The 16,096-nt window shown below is 39.1% G+C and overlaps 1 protein-coding gene across 1 annotated transcript in view; it reads left to right on the top strand.

Annotated features, from left to right (window-relative positions):
- Nucleotides 1–14,706, top strand: part of LOC103198129 (synuclein alpha interacting protein) — a 91,735-nt gene extending 77,029 nt beyond the window's left edge. Inside the window, exons 9-11 of the mRNA XM_007942235.2 lie at nucleotides 583–1,651; nucleotides 3,110–3,180; nucleotides 14,622–14,706. Coding sequence (XP_007940426.1) covers nucleotides 583–1,651; nucleotides 3,110–3,180; nucleotides 14,622–14,706 — 1,225 coding nt within the window. The remainder of the gene's footprint in view (nucleotides 1–582; nucleotides 1,652–3,109; nucleotides 3,181–14,621) is intronic.
- The last annotated feature ends 1,390 nt before the right edge of the window (nucleotides 14,707–16,096 follow it).

The following is a 16,096-nucleotide window of genomic DNA, read 5'->3' as shown; positions in this document are numbered from 1 at the left end:
TTTCACCCATGAATGGGAATAAGGATATAAATTCATAACAGTGATGAAGATGGGATTGAAATTGAGAAAAATCAGTGCAAAATTGATGTGTAGAAGGTAAAACAACAGACAAATTTAGTAGTCATTCTAGTGGCATAATATAGGGTCATTATGACTTGGAATCAACTTGATGGCATTGGGCTTTTGGTAGTTTGGATATGGTTGCCACTGTGAAGTATTTGCAGATTCCTTTGAAAAGATCTTAAGTAACTATTCTTATCCTAGGAGCTCTGTTAGCACAGTGGTTAAGTACTTGGCTGCTAACCAAAAGCTCAGTGGTTTGAATCTCCAGCCTCTCCATAAGGAAAGATGTGGCAGTCAGTTTCTATAAAGATTTTACAGCTGAACCCTATGAGGCAGTTCTACTCTGAGCCACAGGGTCACTATGAGTCAAAATCAGCTTGATGACAGTGGCTTTATTTTTATTCCTTCCTTAGTTACCAGTAAGTTATTAGTGTCAACAGAAGCCATACAGTGATTCATGACTGAATCAATTTAACCCAGTAAGGAATCATCTCATATGTCCTTCATCCTTTTTTTCAGTTCACCATCTTCACCAGCTTCCAGAAAGTCCCAGTGGAAACCTCCAGTTGCAGATGACGAATCTATAGCCAAAAGCAATCCAGGAGTCCAAGAGGGGATTCAGGTTCTTGGAAGCCTGTCAGCATCCAGCCGGGCTAGGGCCAAAGCAAAAGATGAAGATTCAGATAAAATCCTACGCCAGTTATTGGGAAAGGAAATCTCAGAGAATGTCTGCACCCAAGAAAAGCTATCCTTGGAATTCCAGGATGCTCAGGCACCCTCTAGAAATTCGAAAAAGATTCCTCCAGAGAAGAGGGAACTGAAGTTAGCCAGGCTGCGGCAGCTAATGCAGAGGTCACTGAGTGAGTCTGACACAGACTCTAACCACTCTGAGGACCCCAAGACCACACCTGTGAGAAAGGCTGACAGACCTCGGCCACAGCCTATTGTGGAAAGTGTGGAGAGTATGGACAGTGCAGAAAGCTTACACCTGATGATAAAGAAACACACCTTAGCATCAGGACGCAGGTTTCCTTTTAGCATCAAGGCCTCCAAATCCTTAGATGGCCATAGCCCTTCTCCCACCTCAGAAAGCAGCGAACCAGACATGGAATCCCAATATCCAGGCTCTGGGAATATTCCTCCAAATCAGCCCCCTGGAGACCCCACTCAGCACAGCCCTGACAGCATTGCTGCCCAAAAAGTTGCCACAAGTCCCAAGAGCGCCCTCAAGTCTCCATCTTCCAAGCGCCGAACATCTCAGAACTTAAAACTCAGAGTTACCTTTGAGGAACCTGTGGTACAGATGGAACAATCTAATCTTGAAGTTATTGGAGAAAAGGACAGAGATAGGGGCAGGACCCCCCAGCGGACCTCCACAAGTAGCGAATCAGGAGATCAACTGAAAAGGCCTTTTGGAACCTTCCGATCCATTATGGAGACACTAAGTGGCAACCAGAACAATAATAATAACTATCAGGCAGCCAACCAACTAAAGATCTCTACCCTACCTTTGACTTCACTTGGAAAGAAAACAGCAGATGCCAAGGGAAATCCTGTGAGCTTGTCTAGCAAAGGAAAGAATAAGTCAGTGAGTACTACTTGGAGATCATCCTTTCCATAAGCCCCCTGAATTAATAATGCAGTAGTTTCTAGCACTAGACGTTGTTGACCTGTGCCATATTAAGGGTGTCCCCAGAAAACTCCAAAGGGATACATGGAAAGCCAAATTCATGTGTTTCTAATGAGACATATCATGTTAGAGCATCTACCCTTTTGTCTCTCTGAAAAATACTTTGAGAAAGGTAGATTAATCACAAGAGATGATATTGCAGCCCTTAGATTTACCTGACTGACTTGATCCTTAGGAGTTAGAAGTTCTAGACTGGGAAGTATTTTTGTAAGAATAAACTACCAGTCGGTGTGAGATTCTGCTTCAGGAAGAGTTTGTTTTCTTCATGTGATTGAATAGTTTATTCTTAAGCCAAATTAAAAAATATTTAAACAGAAACTCTGTTTTTAACATGTTACCACTCAACTTTGAAATGACCTTTGAATGAATACACCACAGGGGACCTCCACACTGGCATTTTAAAATACAAGCCCCCAAGTGTTGATCAGAAAACTATAGAAGTCTGAAGTGCTTGCCAACACACAGGGCATGGCAGGGTGTATCATAAACTGTATTTTATAATTACACTTATTGGAAAACCATGCACCATAATCTGTGGCTTACATCTAGTGAATAAGAGCTATGAACATCTTTTTAGGCAATGTTTCCTGCATGCTCTGTGCATACCATGCCATTAAAAAAAAAAAAAAAAAAGCAGTATAGTCCAAAATGTGAAACTGTCCTGTGGAATGGAATGACCCAGAATATCCACCATTTAATCTAGCTAAGCTGCCTAGTGGAGACTCAGAAACTGCATAATTTGTCATTTGCTAATGGGAGCTCTGGTAGCATAGTGCTTAAGACACTTGACTGCTAACCAGAAGGCTGGTGGTTCAAACCCACCAGCCACTCCGCGGAAGGAAGATGGGGCAATCTACTTTCGTAGTGATACTGCCTCGGAAACCAAAGGAGGGATCGCTATGAGTCAGGTCCGACACGACGGCACATAACAACAACGTAAGGTAAATATCCCATTAAAGTGAGATTTAAGACCTTTTTTGAGGTACCAAACTCAAGTTTTGGTTAATATCTAATTATTTGAACACCAGTTTTTTTACATTTACATCAATTTCTACCATGAATTGTCCTTATAAAGAAATTTAGCATGAATTTGTTTAAGCTAGAAAAGTCACACTTGGCCCCAAAAGCTGGACTATTATGTTAAATATGACCACACTTACATATCATGAATGAAACAAGTAATTTACTGAGTTCTCTGAGTAAGAAAAGAAGAATCATCTCAATTGGCGATGCTCCTTAAAGTCTGTACTAAACTGCTCTCCTCTAATCTGTCTCCAGCATGTTTCATATTTGAGATTTTTGCATGTGCTGATCTTATTGCATGTTTTCAGATGATTTTTAATTGCACTCCTGTAGGAGATTTACGGCAGCTGTGTCAGTCTTTCCTCTAATACTCTGATTGAAGAGCATCTGCTTAACTATGCACGGTATGTGGTGCTAGGGTATGTGTTGCCCAGCATTGTTATGTCCTTTGCTTGAAATTGCATGAGTTTCTGTATTATGGACCTAGAACACCTCTGACCAGGGTTTGACACAAAGGAAGAAGGAAATTACAGCTCTTGCCCCAAATAGCAGTAGGTGCAGACCATTAACTGGGCCCCAGGAAGGTAGCAACTACCCTGTTCGAGAGGCTTCATTCCAGCATCAGAGGGTAGAAAGAGCCACTCAGTTCACAAACTCACTATGTTTCCTAGTTGACTTTAGCTTTCATTCCTTTTTGTAATGGAGTCAAGTACCACGTCTTAAGTGCAGAAATTAAATTTCCTGTCATGTGTGGAATGAGTCAGGCTCCAATCGGAATCAGAACTTTGAATGAGAGCTGAAGTTTTATTTCATTGCTGATTATAGGTTGAAAACTATTTTTGTTACCAACTGCTGACCTTGGGAGAATCAAGGCCTGGTCATTTGGAAATGTCTCTAGCGTTATGAATGATGGTGCCAGTTAATGAGCTAATTTTTATGAATGTTCACTAGAAACATGAGATTCTTCTGAGACAAAATATTTATAATTCAGAATGCCTGGACCATATACATAAGAGAGAGAAGAGGATCTTTGGAAGTCCCTGATGACTGGGGCATCTCTGAGTTAAGTCCTCAAGCAGTATAGTTGTCCTCCAGGAACATGCCCAATCCCTTGGCAAGACAGGATACAGGAAGCAGTAAAAAGAGAACAGCAGCAGGAGAGTTAGTGTTTCCTGACTGACTGACTTCAGAAGATTTAAGCCCCAAAACCTATTTTACAGGAAACTATAGCTTTTAAATCATTTTTAAAAGAAAAACTATCACATGCTATTTCAACACTCTTACAGATCCTCAGAAGAATGTGTGTGTGTGTATGTATGAATGAATGTATGTGTGGTGGGTGTAAATTTTGGTTCACCATACTAGGGTGTAAGAAATGCCACTTTCCTTTTTTTCCCCCATTAAATAAAATTTAATCTGCTTCCAGTCTCCCTTTAGGCTGGAGGGAAGTTAAATCTTAGTCATTTTAGATGCCCCTCAGGATCTCATTAATTCGATATGTTGAAGTAAGAGCCTTGGAACTTATTTCTTTAAGGTCACCAGTAATCAGCTTGGTCAGGCTCTGTGTTGCCTGAAAGCAGGCATTTCAGCTGCTTCTGGTCACACTTGGGCAGGGAATTTGGGCCCATGCTGAAATTCAAATGCCTGGTTAAGAAGGGAATAGGAAAAAAGGACCTATTTCCTTCCCAAACTTTGGGATAGGTCCACGTCTGTTGTTTCCCACCATTGGGGCTCTGGTGGCATAGTGCCTAAGGCATTTGACTACTAACCAGAACGTTGGCAGTTCAGACTCACCAGTTACTCTGCAATCTACTTACCACCTCAGAAATGCAAAGAGGGGGTCACTATGAGTCAGAATCGACTCCATGGCAGTGAGTTTGGTTTTGGTTTGGTTTACCCTTCTCTGCCCCCATCTTGGGTTGGGATGTTTTCTGGGGCCTGGAAAATTCTGCTTTTGACCTAAAACAGCAGTCACCAGCAACACCCTGAGGCAAGGAAGCACTAAGACTTGGCAAACTCTTTGGGAGGGGAAGGAGAATACTTCTCATATCTTTCAGGCTCCTACAGGAACTGGAAACAAAACAGTTATTATCTCAGTAGATTATCCTGCCAAAATACTGCATTCTGTCTTTTTACAAGCAAGGAAACAAAGCTGAACAATTTACTATTATAATAGGATTACAAAAATCTGAGCACAGAGTGAAACTCTGAGCCTACTCAGATATCCGACATTCAGTTACACTTTTCTGCTCAACTTAATCCTTCTGAAGGTTCAGTCTTTGAAGCTAGCAGGTTCATTGGCTTTACATAGTAGTAGATTTATTTTAATAGTAAATACTTAAAGAGAAACCCACATTAAAATATACAGTGTATTTAAATGAGCATCCTGACCTTTTCCCGTCCTTACCCCGTAAGTTGTTGTTAGTTGCTGTCAAGTCAGCTCCTATTCATGGCAACCTCTTTACAACAGAGCAAAAAAAACCTTGCCAGTCCTGTGCCATCTTCACAGTCTTTGGTATGTCCATTATTGCAGCCACTGTGTGTATTTTGAATGCCTTCCAACCTAGGGGCCTCATCTTCTAGCATTATATTGGGCAATATTCAGTTGTGATCCAAGGGACTTTTACTGGTTTTCAGAAGTAGATTGCCAGACCTTTCTTCATGGTGTTAGTCTGAAAGTTCTGATGAAACCTGTCCATCATGGATGCCCATGCTGGTATTTGAAATACCAGTATTGTGGTTACCTAGTGCTGCTCAGACAAGAATATATCACAAATGGGATAGCCTTATCAAACAGGAGTTTATTCTCTTACAGTTTGGAGGCTTTAAGTCCAGGTTCAAAATGCCAGGCTCTAGGGGCTGGGTGAAACCCCCTCAACCTTGGGGTCCAGCTCTGCCTCCAGCTCCCGGCCCACTAGAACTAGAGGTATTTCTTCACTCAGACAGCTGCTGGCTGCTGAGGCTGAGAAGCCCAACGTTGACAAGTAAAAAGGCACAGTCCTGATGTTACCAAACCACATGGCAGGCCATTTATTTAAGTCCATTGTAAGTCCCAAGGTCAGCACAGCATGGCAGGCTGCTGAACAATGACGTGGCTACATGCAGGGTCCAAGCACGCCATAAGCTAGCGACCATACTCAAAGTTTCTCCTTATATACAGGAAGCAGACCATATCCCAAAGGCAGCTAGCTACTCAGCTGCTTGTGGTAGAACCCACCATGGAGTTGATTGCCAGTCTCATTACGGAGAATAACTACCACCAGCTGCCCAGCCATTCAACCAAGCCCAGCCAAGTTGACACACAAACTTAACCACCACAACCAGTATCATAACTTCCAGCATCACAGCAACATGCAGGCTGCCACAGTATGATAAACCAACAGCCAAGTGGTGGACCCCATAAATTAGCCTATACTTTATCAGGATTTTAGTTTGTCACGTGTTTCCATTACAGGTGGAAACCATGGTTCTTCCACACTAGAGAAGGGTCAAGGAGTTTCATGATTGGGCTATGCTCCTCAGAAGTACCTGAGGTTTCTCTGATTTGCTCATAATCATACAGAGAGAGAGAAAACTTGGCCTGGTTCATTAATTAAATAGAGCAAAGATGGGTTTTTCTAGTGGAAATAAAGGTTCCTCAGAGACATTAAAACTAGAGTGGGAATGTGAGCATAAAACACACCTAACTTACTCTAGTGCCTGCTTCATTTTGTCTGTGAGACCATACTATAAAAAGGAAAGGAACCCAAGTGTTCATCTATGAGTGAGCCCTTCATATCTTGGTCCAAGAATTTTCTTGAAGGACAAATGGCTCCTCTCAGGTAGCATTGAGTTCCCATATAACTTTGGAGAGCAGTGGCAGGTTGAGTTGGAGTTGGTTTCAGATATCACAGCCACTGAATGGCACTATCAGTATAGCTCTGGGAAAAAGGGAGGAAATGGACACCAGTTCCAGGGGTACACAAGAATCTCATTTTAGTTCTTGAGAAATTAATTTTTCCTAGTAAAGGAAAAATAAACTCCAAAATACCCATTGCTATCAAGTCAGTTCTGATTCATAGTGACCCAATAGGAAAAATAGAGCCAATAAATATAGCGTTTTAAAGAATGTCAGCTGGGTGAAGGGATTCTGTTTGCTATTTATTTTTCTAAATTGGTCACAGCTTCATAGCAAAGAAACTAAATTTCTTTTCAATGCCCTTTAAAATTGGATTCAACCTTATTACTTTGAACAGCCATCCTAGTGTATTTCAACTGCAGAGGATGACTTCATTTATAGCAAGCAGATTTATCTTTACTTTTACTTATAAAGGACAAGCTGGGGTTCAGTTATTTCAACTCTAAGGGAATGTTTGCAGTTGTCTTTCAATGCCAATGAAATAGTCATTTTCTACAGTTTAAGTCTATCTGAGATCTGTCACACAAAGTGAGCATTGATCCCAATTATGGACAAGCAGAGAGCATTAACCCCTAGCCATTACCTGTCACACCCTCCCTGACCACATGGCACTGTTGTCTGAGGGGTTAGCATCAGGAAACCTCTAATCCTGGCACTAGCATTAGAGTACTCCTTACAAAGACATTTTCATTAAGCAAAAACACCATCAGTGTAGGTTTTACTGCCGAGGAATTAAACCATGCTAGGAATTATGTAGCTGATGCCAAGAGCTAGTATCCAATATTTTGCATCTGCCCTCGCCCACCCTACCATGTTTCTGCATGTGTTCTTTGCTCCTGTTCCTGCCATCCCTACCTCTGCCTCCCTGGAGGTCAGATTGCATGCAGAAGGAAAACCTTTATTTCATCCTGCAGATTTGTGCCTGTGTCGTGGGCAAAAGGAGGAAATGCCAATTTTGAACCATTTCTCCACAGATTACATATATTAAGTAACAGTTTCTTCTTTGAAGCAGGCTATACTTTTGGTTTGTTACTGGTGGCTGCATAGTGGAATTATAAGGGAATTATCTGCTAATAAGGTAAAATTGTATATATAGAAACATGCCCAAGTTTTGGGGAATTCTTAAAATAATCAGATACTTCCAGCATCTAAGCACAACTTGGCAAACGCAATAAAATCCAGCAAAGTTCTCAAGAGTAAAGAGAGACAGATTCACAACTGGGATTTCTTTTCAGAAGCTTCCTACATCTGTGGAGGAAAGAAGGAAGCAGATTAGTTTCATACCAAGTAAAATGAGAGTTAAGACATAGAAAAAGCTGTTGTAATGAAGACCTGTGTTCTTTCATAAAGCACTGCTCTAGTAAGCCAGGAAATGAAAATGTGGAATTCATGAACACCTATGACCTTTCGGCAGAAGGGTACAGAGAGAAGAACTGCCTTAAAAGCTAAAATCATCCCACCAGAAATATTCTTTCAGCATGCTTATCAGGTTTTAAGGGCAGTAAGAAAATGTAAGCAACTACAAGTTCTCCCACCTCTGTCCCACCTTCTCTCACTCCCCAATGGTCCAGTTTTCAATTGTGTAACCCTAAAAAACAAAACAAAACAAAAAAACAAAACACCATCCTTTGAGTTGATTCTGACTCATAGAAAGCCTGTAGGACAAAGTAGAACTGCCCTATAGTGTTTCCAAAGGTGTAATATTTACAAAAGCAGACTGTCACATCTTTCTCCCCCAGAGCAGCTGGTGCGCTTGAACCACCGGCCTTTTGGTTATCAGCAGAATTCTTAACTACTGTGTTACCCAGGGCCCCTTTGTGTAATCCTAGCAAGGGTGTATAGTCTGTGTCATAATTATACCACGTGTCTGCCACCACTAGAAGCAATTGTGCACATTAAACTAGGAGGGCTTGTCTATAAACTCTTTTGAGGCTGGATTGTTAAAGTGACAGGTTGGTTGAGGTTTAAAAGTACCAGAGGCTTTTCCCAGAGGCCTTCCAGGAACCTTCATGAAACATCACTACCTTTTCCCCAGCCATTTTCTCCACTCCTCTTTTTGGCCTCATACTGAAGACTGTTTGAGAGCTGACTTCAATGGGCTTTTTTTTTTTTTCTCTACACCAAGAGTAGTACAAACTTAAAACCATCTTGAACACCACTTTCCTGAATTACCATTTTCATGTATTTCAACATCTCCAGCTCTGAGCTGTGCATTTTGTGGTGCCAGAATAAGGCATGAACTCTACTCAGAGTTAGCCAAAATGCTAAAGAGGGCACAGTCCTCACAAGACTCCCCCACTTCTTACACCATCTGAAAGTTCAGGGGGTTCCCCAAACTACCCTCAGGTTTGATCATTTACTAGAGAGTCCCACAAGACTCACTGAAAGCTATTATACTCACTGTTGTAGTTTATGGCAGGGAAAGGCTACAGATTAAGATCAGACAAAGGAAGAGATGCATAAGCAGTTGTGGAGGGTGCCCAGTGCAAATTTTCTGTTGTCCTTTTCCATGGAGTCAGGACATGTTATCCTAACGATATTGATTCTGATAATGCAGAGTATTGTCAACCAAGGAAACTCATCTGAGCTTTGATGTCCAGAATTATTACTGACGTTTCATTATGTAGGCATAATTGATTGATTGCTCATGTGGTTGAACTCAGTCTCCATGTTGGCTGATAACATATGACCCAAAATTCCCACCCTAAACCAACATAGTTGGTCTTTCTGCCCTCTTCAGCCTACATCCTAAGACTATAGGGTGAGGGCCTGCCACTTGAAAAATCCAGTGTAGCCAGATACACTCTAAACAAAGACTTTCCTGTCAGTTATGACATAAATTACCTCCTAGAAGCTGAGGGCAAAGGCCAGACCTCTCTTTGGGCAAGGCCAAACTCTTTACTACACAGTCCCTGCCTTCAGAGGCATCATAATCAGGTGGAGATTGAAATAGGATACAGTTGAAACATGGTGTCATAAAAGATATAATAGCTTCATGAAAGTAGTGGCTCTCAATAGGGCACAATAAAACTCTTATATCCCATTGTATCCCCATTGTCTGGCTTGGTGCCTGTCATGTGGTGGGGAGATGTAGAGAGGAGGAAGGGGGAAAAGAGGTAAGAAAATACAAAGGACTGAGCCTGTTATCACATAGAATGAATGGGAGTACTTTATGTAAATCTGTGTCTTTTGATTATAAGTCTGCCTACCTATAGTCAGTTTCAGTTTGAGTATTCCAAGTACAAATCTTCATACTTCAAACCAGAATTCCATAATTCAGTAGATGGGATTTATAGAAAAGTTCTCAGGAAAGCTCTGGAAGAGATCAGAAAAGTAGCAAGGTCTGCCTACTTTGGTTACCAGTGGAAATGTTGAGTATGCCTGTGAACCATCTTAGACTAATCCTGTAAGTTGCTGTCTGGTCTTCATGGGCTATGGAAATATGGAATCTATGACTAGATGAATCAGCAAATTAGATTGCTTGGGAAACTGTTATTTAAATTTGAAACTTTTCTCTTTTCCAATTTTGGTCATTCAGAATGTGATTTCATATCCAAAAATGAAATCGAGGAGCAGCAAATTATCTGAATAATTCATGCCAAAATTCCCAGATACTTTTGCTCTACTGAATACTGGCAGTTCATGACTAGGTAATCGAGGGGTTAGAAACTCTTGAATTATCTCATATTATTAAGATAAATGCCTCAAATGAACATTTTACGGGGTATAGACACATCCCTAAATATGATGGATTATGTCTTGCAGAAAGAGTGTTCTTTTTAGTGTTTTTAACCACATATGTTAAAGCCACACCCTATGTTAAACAGACTAGGTTTAAAGCCAAATTACCCCCATCAAACCCTAAATGATGCTATCATTAGACTGCAGCCTAGCCATTCTCTTTAAATATTTTATTTTTGTCAAGGTGATATAGGTAAATTTCCTAATAGTACTAGCAGCATTACAACAAAAACTGGCTGTCCTCTGCTTCCAAGCTACCCTATTCCCTACTCCTGCTACTCACTGCCCTGAAATAAACACCTGCCTTTCCTTCAGATGTTTTCTCTAATATTCTGTATTTCTAATAACATGCTCATGCAGATTTGCCATTTTAGATATTATCCCTGCTATCTATTGGCATACCACTATAAAAATGAAAATAATGATAGCTGACACTTACAAAGCACTTGTAATGGACCTGAGAATACTACAGGTGCTTTACACATACTAACTTTTTTAATCTTCACGTTGTTCCTATGTGGTAGATGCTATTATTACTCAAATTTTGCAGATTAGAAATGTAGGCACAGTGAAGTTCTGTATCTTGCCCAAGGTTACACAGTACTGATGATAATTAATTATGGAGCCAAGATTGTAATTCAGGGAGTCTGGCTCCAAAATCCACATTCTTAACAATGACCCAAATATGTCTAGCTTTACTTTAGCACCCCAACAACCTGCCCCCTAACACACAGACACACCCCTATTTCCGCTTATCACCATCCTCCTCTCAATATCGTTTTACCACTCTTTGGGGTTACATCATTGTTCAGTATTTAGTATTATTAAGACTATATAGATATTAATCACAGGTGATCCATGTGGTATACTATATATTCTATTATCTTTCTCATATAAATTTGTTTTCCTTGAAAATAATAATTTTGATTTCTTAGTTTGTAGTTCATTTCTAAACATTCTGCTGAATCCAGGTCATTGTTCTGTGCATTTAGACCAATCTGGTATCTCTGCTTCATTCCATTTTTGGAGAAACCATCTCTTCTGCCCCAGTCTCAATCGATGCTTTCTGGTGCTACTATTCTGACTCATGTAGGGTCACTATGAGTTGGAACTGACTCAGTGGCAGTGGGTTTGTTTTTTGGGGGTTTTGGTGCTCCTGCACAGGCATCAATCTGGAATTTCCCATCTACATTAGGCTGGAAGTTCTTTTTGCTGTTTTTCTGGATAGAGCCCTGTTGCCTGAATTTAACTTTTCCTTTGTGTATGTGTATGTTTTGTTTAGTCTGTTTTGTAAACATATCTTCCCATCCTAGGAAGGTGACAATTTAATAAATTTTTGAGATTTTGCATGTCTGAAAATATCTTCAATTAGCCCTTATACTGAATTGGGAGTGGTCATCTGCATATAGAATTCTAGGTGGAAAATTATTTTCTTCAGAATCTTAAGTGCAGTGTTTCAGTTTTTTCTGTGTCTGTTGAGAATCCCCATACCACTCTGATTGCTGATCCCTTGGAAGCCTTTATGATGTTTTTATCTGTACTATTCTTTGCCACGATGTGGGTTGTTTTTCATTCCTAGGGTATAGGTCCTCCATAGGCTTTTTCAATCTGAAGACCTATGTGCTTTAATTCTTGGAAATGTTCTGATATTATTTCTTTGAAATTTTTCTGCCTACCAATTACTCTGTTCACTATTTCTGGAAATCCTATTATTCTAGTGTTGGACCTACTGGACTGTCCTCAGATTTTCTAACATGTCTTCCCTCTTTATCCATACTTTGCCTTTTCTAGGTCTACTTTCTATTATATTTACTTAACCTTACCTTCTAACCTTTATATTGATTTTTTTTTCTACCATGTAACAGGATTGATTTCCAGTAGAACTTTATCAGTTTTTTCTTTTGTTCATTTTTATAGCATTATATATTCAAATCGTATTATTTAAATTTTAAATAAAAAATACAAATGTATATTTTTATCTTTCCTTTTTAACCAAAAATAATAATAAAAAAGTGACATACTCTACTCACAGTTTCACTTCTTGCTTTTTATCACCTAACATGTTGGAGGTCTTTTAAGTTTTAGTACAGAGAATTGCTTCATTCTCTTTCACAGTTGCATATTATTTCATTCTGTAGATGTAATATACTTAAGCTTTTCTTCATTTTGATTGACATTATGGTCTTTTTTCTTTTGATTTCTAATAGCTCTGTGTATTATGAATCCTTTGTAATATGAATTGCAAACATTTTTCTATTTTTCCTTTTTGTGTTATGATTTTTTTTTAAGTTCTCATCACCTCCATATCTCTGTTCACTTTGACTTCCTTTTCTCTATTTCTTTTGATCTGTGTCTTTCATAGTAGAGCTTTCCTCAAATGTCTCATAATCCGTAACTCTTTGTTCATGTTTAAAGAGCAAGGTTTTAAAGTTGAATAGAAGCTCTGACTGTGTGGGTGAGCCTTGTTGACTGGTAGACTTAGCACAGATTACTGAGATCTAGACTTTTTTGTAGGGACCCATACCAACTACATTTGTAAATCTTTTATCTCACACCAGTAAATTCCTCAAGATAAGGAAGCTCCAGTCCCCTGCAGGGCCTATAAACCTGACTCAGCAATCTGGGACTCAGACAGACTAGAGATAGCATGGGAATTGTGTTCCATAGGGAGATATTCACTTAATCCCACTGCCACTACCACCTTCAGCTGAATCCAAAGTCTCTCTGGTTCACTCCTTACAGAGAGTAACCTCCAGTCTTCTTTCCATCTGGGAGAAGGACAGTCACCTGGCTACAATGGTCGGGAAGGTGAGCTGAAATACAAACTGCTACTGCCAAAAATGTTTGAAATAGTCTACTTATATTCAGCACCCACACAACACCCACGGTTACCCTCAGAAGTACATGATACTTCTGATTCACTTGTCTTCCAGTGCAAATGAGTTTGTTGGGTTCCCAGGCAGTAGACTTGGGTTGCTGTTTTTTCTACTCTGCTAAATCAGTTCCACATGTCCACACACCTTCCAGTTTCTAGAATATTATGAGCATTTCAGCTATTGTCAACTTCTCTTTCATTTATTCATGTAGGTTTATGCTCTCCTATTTTTTTACTTTCATTTTAGTGTTGTTTTTAAAGAAAGAGATTTAAAAAATGTGTGTATTCAATCTATCATGTTTAACTGGAAGTCCCTTCAGTGTCTTTTGACCAACTAGGTTTTTCTGTCTTTCACCTTCTTCCCTTTTCCTTTCCTGCAGACAGCACTCTGACGTTCTATTCAAAGGGATACATAGAAATAAGAATTACAACATTCAGGCAGTGATGAAGATCAAATATTTCCTAGAATACTGAAGTGGACTACATGATCTTTATTAAAATAAAACCATGATTTTGAGGCCATAAAACCACACTTAAGAGTTCTCCTGCACCCAAAGATGTCCTCATGTTAGTGAGTACCATCACCAGACACAGTTTTGCTTTTCTCTGGTAAAGCAGCAGGAAGTAATTTAGTAATAGGTAGGCTTGCCCACTTTCAACAGATAGTTCCACTCAGGAAATTTTTGTATGGCAAATGGAACTAATATCTCAGGAAAACAAATGCATCTTCACAGAGGAATATTCCTTTTTAAAAAAAGCTATTCCAAGACTTAAATTTGTACTCCTTTACAGATTTACTAGGTATCAAGTATTGAGGGAAAAACAACAATTTTGTTCCCTAGTCTGTTCTCTTATTGATTCATCATACCACTATTCATTAATCACCCACTCAAAGAAAAAGTATTCTTCTTTAAACATTTAAGACTCAGACTTACTGAAGAATAAAAATTTTCACCAGTGAATTCATGGAAATAAAATTTAAATATCTCTTGTTTTCATTTGACTAGCAGTGTTATACTTTCTACCTTGTTTGACTCTGATAATTTTTTCTTAATGGTGGAATGCCTGGATTTAAATCAGTAAGACTGAGAAATTTCTTCCAGAATCTAACTACAAAGTACTTAGTAAGTATGTATCATGATATGCCAGTGGCTTTTATTGTTTTAAAAGTGGCTTATATAAAGAGAAAATAATTTGCCTGCTGGAATAAAGTGTACTTCAGTGTGGTTTGTGTGAGGAAAATTTTCATTTTTGATGAGCTGTTTAGTGACATTGTCTTGTAACTTGACCATAGTTTTATCTAATTTTGACCTTATGTTTTCTTTTCCTAGGCATAATGACATCAATAGAAAAAAGAAGAAGTCCTGCAGCATAAAGCATATTGCTGAGCCAGAATCAAAAGAACTCTTTTTGTAAATCACTTTTTTATTATTTCTCACTCCTGCCCTTTGGACACTAGTGGAAACTTCTTGGACTACACTTTGTGGGAAAGAACCATGAGAATAAAATCCTCACCAGCAGAAGAACAGAATATCTGGATGCCTTAAATTTATAAGAATAGACTATATAAAAAACATTTTTGGGTGCTGTCAAGACATATAACTTGTTTTTAAAGAGAAACTGTTTAAAGGCATGATTGGCAAATGTACATTTTCTAAGATTGCATTGATTCAACTGATGCACAGGACATTCACACACCATTGATGCCATTTTGTATTTAATCAGTTGTACGAGTATTCACTAATGTTGGTTGAACTTCCCTTTCCCCATAATGTGGGCAATTTTGGCTCAGCTACTCAATGAGACCAGGTCAGTGGTATTGTTTCTGTCAAGAGTGTTTTTTCTGTCATTTCTACTTTTTGTATAAAGGAAATAAAACAGTGTTAACAGCCACCTATAATCTTGGGGCACCTACTTTCTAATAAATTTGTGATGTTCTTATTTCTAAGGGGCTTTGAGAGTATTTTGATAGCTGATATTTGATTTTGGGAACAAACTGCCCCATTTAGCTGTTTCCCCATAGGGGTCAAAAAAAAACATTTTAGTTTTCATTAAGTACTAAAGGATCAGACAAGTATATAAAGTAAGTCAATTCCTTCTGCCTTCTCAAATTGCATCATTGACATGGGAAAATACTAATGACAACTAAGGATTTAGCCCCTTCTTGGGGCACTTTTTTTCTGCCTCTAACACATTCTGAGGTATGTCTAATCCCTTTAGGAGACAGTGTGGAGCCTGAGTTCATAACAGTCCTACTATTGATACAGCTCTTTCAATTCATGTAAGCAGTGAGTTCCAGAAGGTTTTGTCCAATCATGTAAAAATATATTTCTGTTGAAACTTCAAGAGTTTTATTTTCAAAGTGCTGGCATGGCCTATAAGATTTCTGTCAAGTTTTAGTTTGAAAGTAGAAATGTATTCTTACAAGTAGGAGGGAGCACACAGTATGCTATTAGCAGTCACTAGCAATGTTACTGCACTCAAATGTGGGCCATTCTGTATCCTTGCGGCAAATAGACCAAAGTACCGAATTGGAAGGTGAACTTGAGTAGGTGAATCATCTGATAAACTCAGGCTTGAGATATAATGGATTACAGAATAAGGTGCTAAATTTGATCACCTCTTATGTACTAGACACTATTATGTGGAGATACTATTACCATTTTTTATAGATTAGAAAATTAAACTTCAGAAAGCTTAAGTCAGTCTTGTGCTCAAGCCAACACTTCCAGTGAATAGCAGAATTAGACTTAGTACAAGTTGGCTCATTATCCCTACCACCCCATGCTATCTCATTGGACTAGCA

The sequence above is a fragment of the Orycteropus afer genome, unplaced genomic scaffold (genome assembly GCF_000298275.1).
Source record: "Orycteropus afer afer isolate SDZICR_OR568_19922 unplaced genomic scaffold, OryAfe1.0 scaffold00086, whole genome shotgun sequence".
NCBI lineage: Eukaryota > Metazoa > Chordata > Mammalia > Tubulidentata > Orycteropodidae > Orycteropus > Orycteropus afer.
Note: the sequence above shows the minus strand (reverse complement) of the source record. Positions and strands in the feature narration are given on the sequence as shown.